We start from the raw sequence: 9,197 nt of genomic DNA on the forward strand, positions 1-9,197 counted from the left end.
CCGGTGATTTATTTATCTCTCAATTATTTTTTTACTCATAAAAAGAGTTTGATAACGATAGTTATTGTTATTAAATTTTAACCGAACTTCATTTTTCCCATTGGACTATCCTCAATTCCATATTCATGGATCATTTTGATTGATTATCATTACCTCTTCCCATGCCATCAACGTGAAGAAGATGTTCTATGTGACGGTCATGTAATTATCGGTTAACATAACGTGGAGATAACGCACGGTGGAACAAGTCAATCAAAAATGAAAGCAGAATACATCGACATCAAATAAGATGGAATTCATAATACGCGGGTAAAGGTAATAGGAATCTGTCAGGCCTTTAGATGCTAGTCCATTTAGAACTCTCCAGTTGAAACCCAGATCGGACATGATGCAGGCTTTGAAGCTCTTGCGCTTCCAAGTCCTGCTTTCTCTAAATGTCTTGGGAGTTTTAGACGAGCTCTATCAGCTTACGTGAGGTTGCTGAGTGTTGGCTACAATCCATATGTGTATGCGATTCTGCGCCGAGACGGCTGTTCCGTGAGGCTGACATGGTGATTCTTTTAAGAAGGTTACAAGCACCCTCATGTTAAAACCAAGTTATAATCGCTTCATCTAACGTGAACAACGAGCTTCTGGCGATGTCAGCAGCAGTGGACTTCAATGCCATCAGACGGGGGAGTCGCCTTCAGCAGATTTTTACTTAGATTCTGCAAAGAGGTAAGAGCAAGTTTTGGGACGGAAGTCAGATTAACTAGAAGTCCTGGGTGAAAGAAGCTAGCTGCCAGAGAAGAGGATTATTCTCTGCTGGCTTTAACATAAAGATTGAGCAAAGCCAGACATGAAAGGAAACAAAATTTCAGGAATCCTCGTGCAGTTTTGTTTCCTCGACATGTCTCGTAGCACGAAAGCCACTCTCCTTTGCTCCCGTCAACCTTCGATGATGTAATCGGTCTGTTTGCCACTTTTTATTTTACTGTCCAGGCAAGAAAGACAAATGAACTAGAGAAGTCTGCCTTCGCTTTTCTTAACATGCCTATTACCTGATACTGAATATAAGACCTTTCATATGTTCAGTTGATCCAGGACCGAGGCTCTGGTTGTAATCAGATGAGAGATGTGGAGGGGGGCGGACGGAGACGCAACCGTAGATTGGTTCTCGTCCCGCTGTCCCTTTCAAGGACACATGACCCCGATGCTCAATTCGGGGTCAGTCCTGCATTCCAAGGGTGCTTCTCCATCGTAATAGCTCAAGCTCAATCTGATCATCCCGATCCATCCGGTTTCCCCAATTTTATGCTCCTGTCTATTCCCTGCTGCTTGCCAAAGGATGTCCTTTCCTCCGGGGATCCCATAGCTCTTGCAGCGAATCTCAACACCAGCTGTGAAGGACCTCCCCGCCAAGTATTGTTGGATATAATGGCAAAGGGAGGAGCGTCCAAGAATAAAATCTCTTGCGTGATTCTTCATTCGTTGATGTGCTTTGTAGAAGCCACAGCTCATGAAGCTTCCTAGCATGGCTATGCGCACAAGTAGTATCGGCACTCTACTGGTTTTCTCTGAATTCCCTCGGCTCCAAAAGAAGGTTCGTCTTCCCTTGAAAAGTTATCTTCAAACCTCACATATTAATATACACAAGAAACGCTCAGATGTTAATATGCGCAATAAACTCTTCGTTACCTCAAGTGATGTACACATAAAAAAACAACTCAGTGATGTAGCGTGACAGTAATTTTATGGAGCTCAGTGCTAAGCTGCATTTACTTTGACACTTCTCCAGGCGCTGATCCCCGAGATGCAAGGACTTGCCTATTTTTACCTGGAGATTTAGGATGAAGTTAGCAGCTATGGTGATTGATATCACCGCGTCTTCAGGCACTCTTTGGAACACAGTGGACTGCCTTGAGAAACAGTTACGGAGCAACTCCAGAAACAATACCGAGCGCTGTTTTTCTTGCTAGGCTCTCTGCACAAAGTTGCTGCTCCTGCTTCACCAACCAGCAGATTGGAGGAAGAAATTGGTTGCCCGTTGTGGCTTGATAAGCAAGCTAATAACTCAGTCATATATGTGAGCTTAGGAAGCTTGACTTCAATGGACAAGCAAAAGACTCTGCAGAAACAGCTTGGGGGCTGGCGAACAGCAGAAAGCTTGTGGGTGGTCCGACCTGGCTCAGTCAGAGGCTCAGAGTTCATCCAGCTGTTACCAGAAGGATGTTCGAAGAAGCCATCGGAAAAACCGGCCGTGATGTGAGATGGGCTCCACAGGAGGAAGTTTAAGCACACCGCGTCGTGGGAAGCTTTTGGACCCATTGCTGATGGAATTCAACCTTGGAAAGCATTTCTGAAGGAAACCCAATGATATATAGATGATATTTAGACCGTGCTTCTGGGACCAGAATTTAAATGCTGAGATACTTGTGCCATGTTTGGAGGGCGGGAATGGAGTTGAAGGGTGATCTAAGCCAAAAAGAAATAGAGCAAGCAGTGAGGAGACTGATGGTTGATGGGGAAGGGAAAGCCTGAGAGCAATAGCTTTCAAAGACGAAATCGAGCAGACAAACTAGTTAACTCAATCACTTCTCTCTGATCTGATGATGGTTACACCGAAATAAAAAGCTCGTTGGGACATCTCATCTTGTTATCTGATGAATCTGACACAATGCGGCACAAGGAATTCTGCAGTTCTCGCCGAGATCAAAAGGAGTATCATGGTCTCAAGCTTAGTTTCCCCCCAAAAGTTATCGGCTCCTCTCAATGCATTTGGCAGGTATCCTCAAACCCAATTGAAAAGATTAACCCAATTTGCAAAGTACGGCACTTGAACTTCCCACGATTCCTTCCGGGAAATTGAATTTCATCAACGCAACAAGAACGAACGAATTGAACTCCCATCGGACAAAGCAGCATGCGAAAGCAGCGCAGCAGGAAAAGGGAAAGACGAACAACCGAAAGACTTGGAGATTACGATGTCGCATAAAACAGAAGATACGAAATCACAACATCAGATCTCATTAGTCATTACCAGTAGAGAGCCGCAACACTAGAGGACCGAGACTTCCAACTCAGAACACACGACGACGACGACGCCTACACGGAACACAACATACACACACATACACTCAGCTCTATGTACACACACACAAGTTGCAACGAGGACCATAGATTCGCCCAACTCTCAACCGGAGATCTCGATGGCCTTGACCTCGGGCTTCTTCTCCTCCACCTTGGGCACAGTGACGATGAGCACACCGTTCTCCATCGCCGCCTTCACCTGATCCATCCTCGCGTTCTCGGGCAACCTGAACCTCCTCATGAACTTCCCGCTGCTCCTCTCCACCCGGTGCCACGTGTCGTTCTTGTCCTCCTTCTCCACGTCCCTCTCGCCGCTTATCTGGAGCACCCTGTCGTCCTCGATCTCCACCTTGACTTCCTCCTTCTTGAGCCCGGGGAGATCCGCCTTGAACACGTGGGCTTCCGGGGTCTCCTTCCAGTCGATCCTCGCGTTCACGAAAGCGGTGTTCTCCTGTAAAGTCTGGGGGAAATTAAAAGCGGCGAGGGACGAGGAAGGGAGAGGGAAGTCCTTGAAGGGGTCCCAGAGGTCGAGAGAGAATGGGTCGAAGACGTTGCTGCTACGGCCGCCGAACCAGCTTGGGGTGAGCGACATGGCTGTTCGGTTACCAGGGAATATATAAGACTAAGCCGATAAAGTGTTTGATAGAATGCCTGAACAAGACGAGAATTGCTGTCGTTCGACGATGTGGCCAGGAAGAGGAGGGGTTGGGTATTAAATAGGACAGAGAGGAGCATTCTCGTACCTTCGCGGGCTTTCGAGGTTCGTCGGACGGACGAACGTTCAAGCGGAATGGCGAATCCGGTTGGTCCATCTGGAAACTTCCAACCGGGCTTCGTCCGGATCTCGTTCCGACCGAAACAAAAATGAAAAAGAGATGGTCTTTACTAGGGTGAGCATGTTCCCAGGGTAGAATCGAGAACCCGAAACCGGAACCTGTAAGATCCGCTCCGATTCCAGGTTCCAAGATATGCAAGATAAGTCTCAAGTTTCAAAAATTGAGGAACCTGTTCCAACGGGTAGGTTCCAAGTTCCATTATCTAGAATCCGAAACTTGGAACCCGAACCCTAGATTCTGAAATAAATTTTTATATTTTTCTTTGTATATATTTTTGCACGATCATACAATGTTCTATGACATCCGATTATGAGTGTATAATTTGGAGCCAAACAAGTTTTTAGGTTTCGGGTTCCAAAAAATGATAAACGTGTTCCAACGGATTGGTTTCGGGTTCTAAATTTAACATGTACAAAGCCCACAATCACTCACCTCTATTTTTTCTTAAATGTTGTAGCGTTCACTCTCATTTTGTTTAACTAAAAATGAAAAAATAAAAGAAATTGATAGGTTCTCGGGTACCTTGGAACCGACCCTAGAATCTCCGACAAGGTAGGTTCCAGATTTCAAGGTATGATGGATAGGTTTCAAGTTCCAAAAAATGAGAAATGCGTTCCGATAGGTAGGTTCCAAGTTCTAGGTGGAACATGTAAGGAACTTGGAACCGCTTACCCATATTCCTTACAAAGCTTTCGACCTAAAAAAAAAAAAAAATCGCCCCAAAAAACGAATTCAATTTGTTTTCTGTTATCGCCTTTAAATTCCTATGCTATTGATTAATTGAAATTTTGTCCAGCCAATTAGATCTAATGGATCACAAATTATGAATACTACTCAAGTTTATTTTCCACCAATCAAAATATACGATTCGAGGAGTTCCTCATTCTAATAGGCATATGTTGGATGACGGTTACAACGATGGGATTTTTAGAATGCGTTTGGTAGAGTTTTGGAAAAATCATTAACCAAAAATCTTTGACACAAAATCCATTCGCTTAGCATTTCTCGATGCACTTGATTCACCACAAGAAATGGCGAGGTGTTTGACATGATGCAGACTGTGAAGCTCTTGTGCTTCGGAGTCCTGCTTTCTCTAGCTGTCTTGGAGTTTAAGACAAGCTCTATCAGATTTGGTAAGGTTGTGAGTGTCGGCTACGATCCAATGTGTACATAATTCTGCTCCGAGACGATTGTTCTGTGAGGCCAATAGGGTGATTCTTTGGAGAAGGTTCCTAGTACTCACATGTTAAAACCAAGTTCTAATCGCTTCATCTAACGTAAATAACAAGCTTCCGATCATGTCAGCAGCAGTAAAATTCAATGCCATCAGATGGGAGGAGTTGCCTTCAGCAGAATATTTAGATTCTTCTCGTGTAGTTTTTGTTTCCTCAACATGTCTGATTGCATGAAAGCCGCTCTCCTGTAATTCCGTCATGCTTCAATGTTGCAATCGGTTTTGTTTGCCGCTTCTTATGTTACTGTCCAGGCAGGAAAGACAGAAGTCTCCTTCGTTCTTCTTTTTTCTTAACATATCTGTTGAAATTATGTCTTAAATTTGAGCCCGACGAGAATTGCTTTGTGGATAAGCATAAAAGTTGAAACCCAAATATTGTCGGATTACTATTCGAATTCTGTGGATTTTGTATCGGACGAAACCTGTTTTGAAATCCACGGATATCTGTTCTTTTCTCAAGTTACTAGAGTCGGCCAAGAAAAGGGGGCCAACGAAAGTGCTGTTACTATACACAGGCAACTTCATCGTGGGTTCGTGGTACCGTGCTTAACTGCATCCTGGTGAAGATTAGCTAGTGTTAATAGCCGTGAAATTCTTATGTTAAGATTTTATTTAATTCCTTTGTGAGATTGAGAGATTATTTCTTGAAGAATTACGAGATTAAACATTCGCTTGTTAATGTGATATGTGGACGTAGGTCTTTACGATCAAACCACGTACATCCGATGCTCAATTTGTTTTCTTCTTCTGTCTATTTTATTGTTCATTCGCTTGCTTCCACGCAACAATGTTTATAACCCAGTACTGAATATATTATATTCAATATAAGACCTTTCATATGTTCAATGAATTCGGGGTCGGTCCTTTCAAGGACACATAACCCCGATGCTCAATTCGGGGTCGGTCCCGCATTCCAAGGGCGCTTCTCCATCGTATAATAGCTCACGCTCAATTCGATCATCCCGATCTGTCCGGTTTCCCCAATTTTATCTCCATGCCTATGATGTCAAGGGAAGGAGTGATCGAGAATAAATATATCTTGCGTGGTTTATGATTCGTTGATGTCCTTCGCAGAAGCCGCAGCTCATCCTCGGAAGCTTCCTAGCATGGCTTTGCGCGCAAGCAGTATCGGCGCCCTGCTGCTTTTCTCTGAATTTCCTCGGATCCAAAAGAAAGGTTTTCTTTCTTCGGAAGGTATCTTCAATTCTCAGATATTTATTTACACAAGAAACTCTCAGATATTGATATGGGCAGTAGGCTCTTCGTTACCTCAAGTGATGTAACACTAAAGAAACACCTCAGTGATGTAACGTGGTAGTAATTCTACTAGAAATTCAGACGAACAATCAGAGGTTATTGTGGATGTTGGGAACGTGCTTTCTTTGGTCATACTATGCTAAACTGAAAGATCACATTCTCTTATTCATGTCGAGCAATCCGACTAGGAAGAAAGTATGTCTACACTGTATGAAATGGGAATAAAAAGAGTCACTCTTTTGAATTTTGACTTGCTGGAACATCCAAATCTTATACTAGTTTTTATGTTGTCTATAAGACTATGATCACGTTGAAGCAAATACATGTTAAGCTGCATTACTCTGCCACTTTATATCCAACGTCGAAAGATCCTGTTCCAGGTACTTATCCCCGAGATGCAAGGACTTGCCCATTTTTACCTGGCGATTTAGAACCCCTGATGAAGTTAGCATCTATGGTGATCGATATCACCGCATCTTCAGGCATTCTTTGGAACACAGTGGACTGCCTTAAGAAACAGTCGTAAGGACCTAACTCCAGAAAGAAAACTGAGCGCTGTTTTTCTTGCTAGGCTCACTGCACAAAGTTGCTCCGGCTTCACCAACCAGCATATTGGAGGAAGAGACCGGTTGCCCATTGCGGCTTGATAAGCAAGCTAACAATTCAGTCATATAAGTGAGCTTTAGGAAGCTTGGCTTCAGTGGATCGGGAAGGGTCCGCAGAAACAGCTTGAGGACTGGCGGACAGCGGCAGCCATTCTTGTGGGTTGTCCGACCTGGCTCAGTCAGAGGCTCAGAAGAGTGGATGGAGCTGTACCAGAAGAGTTAGAAGAAGCCATTGGAGAAACTGGCCGTGATGTGAGATGGGCTCCGCAGGAGGAATTCTTAGCACACCTTTCCGGGGGAGGCTTTTGGACCCATTGCGGATGGAATTCTGACCTTGGGAAGCATTTCTGGAGGAATTCCTCCCACTGACATGTTTGGAGAGTGGGATTGGAGTTGGAAGGCTATCCAAACCAGAAAGAAATAGAGCAAGCAGTGACTAGTGAGGAGACTGATGGCTGACGGGGAAGGGAAAGAGAATAGGCTGAGAGCCGCAGCTTTCAAAGACGCAAATCGAGCCCAACATCAGGAGAGGTGCTTCCTCACGCACCGCACTACAAGTAGCAGTGAACTTGATCACTTCTCTCTGATCTGATGATGATTACCCGAAATAAAAACCTTGGCAGAACATATCTGATCTTGTTGTCCAACAAACCCGATACAATTCAGCAGAAGAAACCCTGCAGCTCGCGCTGAGCTCAAAACGAATTTACATGGTGTCCAGCCTCGTTTCATCCCACAAGTTTTCAGCTTCTCTCGATGCAATTCGCGGGTACCCTCAAACCCCATTGAAAAGATGACCACAATTCGCAAAGTACGGCAATTGCACTTCCCAGGAATCCTTCCAAGAAATAGAATTTAATCAACGAAGAAGAACGAACTTTTTGAACTCCCACCGGGCAAAGCAGCATGCTAAAGCACCGCGGCGGGAAAAGGGAAAGACAATCAATTCGAAAGACCTGGAGATTACGATGTCGTATAAAACAGAAGATACGAAATCACAACATCAGATCTCATTAGTCATTACCAGTAGAGTCACAGACTCAAAATAGTTACGATACATGGCCATTTCGCACACAAGAGGACCGAGACTCCCAACTCAGAACACGCCAAGCCGAAACCCGCACAGAACACAACATACACACACAGACACACTCGCTCTATACATACACACACAAGTCGCAACGAGGACCATACATAGTTCACCAACACTCAACCGGAGATCTGGATGGCCTTGACCTCAGGCTTCTTCTCCTCCACCTTGGGCACAGTGACGGTGAGCACACCGTTCTCCATCGCCGCCTTCACCTGATCCATCCTCGCGTTCTCGGGCAACCTGAACCTCCTCATGAACTTCCCGCTGCTCCTCTCCACCCGGTGCCACGTGTCGTTCTTGTCCTCCTTCTCCACGTTCCTCTCGCCGCTTATCTGGAGCACCCGGTCGTCCTCGACCTCCACCTTGACTTCCTCTTTCTTGAGCCCGGGGAGATCCGCCTTGAACACGTGGGATTCCGGGGTCTCCTTCCAGTCGATCCTCGTGTTCACGAAGGCGGTGTTCTCCCGGATAGTCTGGGGGAAATTAGAGGCGGAGAGGGACGAGGAAGGGAAAGGGAATTCCTTGAAGGGGTCCCAGAGGTCGAGGGAGAAAGGGTCGAAGACGTTGCTGCGACGGCCGCCGAACCAGCTTGGGATGAGCGACATGGTTGCTGGGTTACCAGTGAATATGCGAGACTAAGCCGAGAAAGTGTTTGATACAATGCCTCAACAAGACGAGAACTGCTGTCGTTTGAAGATGTGGCCCAGAAGACGAGGGGTCGGGTATTATATAGGAAAGAGAGGAGCATTCTCGCACCTTCGCGGTCTTACGAGGTTCGACGGCCGGAACGTTCGAGTGAAATGGCGAACCCGGTTGATCCATCTGGAAACTGCGGATTGGGCCTCCTCAGTTACACCACATTTATACTAAGGTCAATTAAAATTGGCCTTCAACCACAAAAAAAAATTAAAATTGGCCTTCGACCACAAAAAAATTAAAATTAAAATTGGCCGGACCGCGATTAGTTCTATCCATCACATTATCAACAAAATGAATTCTATTTTACCATCACCCTTGTTTTCGTCCGTTTTTTTTTTTAGAGAAAACTTCAGTGCTCATTGTTGGACCAATTAAAAGATACGATTAGAGGAATTTATAGTCAT

The 9,197-nt window shown here is 45.1% G+C and overlaps 2 protein-coding genes and 2 pseudogenes across 2 annotated transcripts; 2 read left to right on the forward strand and 2 right to left on the reverse strand.

Moving 5' to 3' along the window:
- Window positions 1-467: 467 nt before the first annotated feature.
- Window positions 468-2,561, forward strand: LOC125316264 (annotated as a pseudogene).
- A 539-nt stretch (window positions 2,562-3,100) lies between these two features.
- Window positions 3,101-3,782, reverse strand: LOC115736650 (18.1 kDa class I heat shock protein-like). The gene has a single exon (XM_030668448.2). It carries the CDS (start codon window positions 3,659-3,661, stop codon window positions 3,173-3,175), a length of 489 nt encoding a protein of 162 aa, XP_030524308.1. The 5' UTR covers window positions 3,662-3,782; the 3' UTR covers window positions 3,101-3,172.
- A 2,242-nt stretch (window positions 3,783-6,024) lies between these two features.
- On the forward strand, window positions 6,025-7,588 carry LOC125316237 (annotated as a pseudogene).
- Window positions 7,589-7,992: 404 nt separating this feature from the next.
- On the reverse strand, window positions 7,993-8,807 carry LOC115736649 (18.1 kDa class I heat shock protein). Its single transcript, XM_030668447.2, has one exon. It carries the CDS (start codon window positions 8,697-8,699, stop codon window positions 8,211-8,213), a length of 489 nt encoding a protein of 162 aa, XP_030524307.1. The 5' UTR covers window positions 8,700-8,807; the 3' UTR covers window positions 7,993-8,210.
- Window positions 8,808-9,197: the final 390 nt, after the last annotated feature.

This window comes from Rhodamnia argentea, chromosome 8 (genome assembly GCF_020921035.1).
Source record: "Rhodamnia argentea isolate NSW1041297 chromosome 8, ASM2092103v1, whole genome shotgun sequence".
NCBI classification, from domain to species: Eukaryota; Viridiplantae; Streptophyta; class Magnoliopsida; order Myrtales; family Myrtaceae; genus Rhodamnia; species Rhodamnia argentea.

Coding starts and splice junctions, on each gene's coding strand:
- LOC115736650 (XM_030668448.2), bottom strand. CDS start 3,661: ATGTCGCTCACCCCAAGCTGGTTCGGCGGCCGTAGCAGCAACGTCTTC.
- LOC115736649 (XM_030668447.2), bottom strand. CDS start 8,699: ATGTCGCTCATCCCAAGCTGGTTCGGCGGCCGTCGCAGCAACGTCTTC.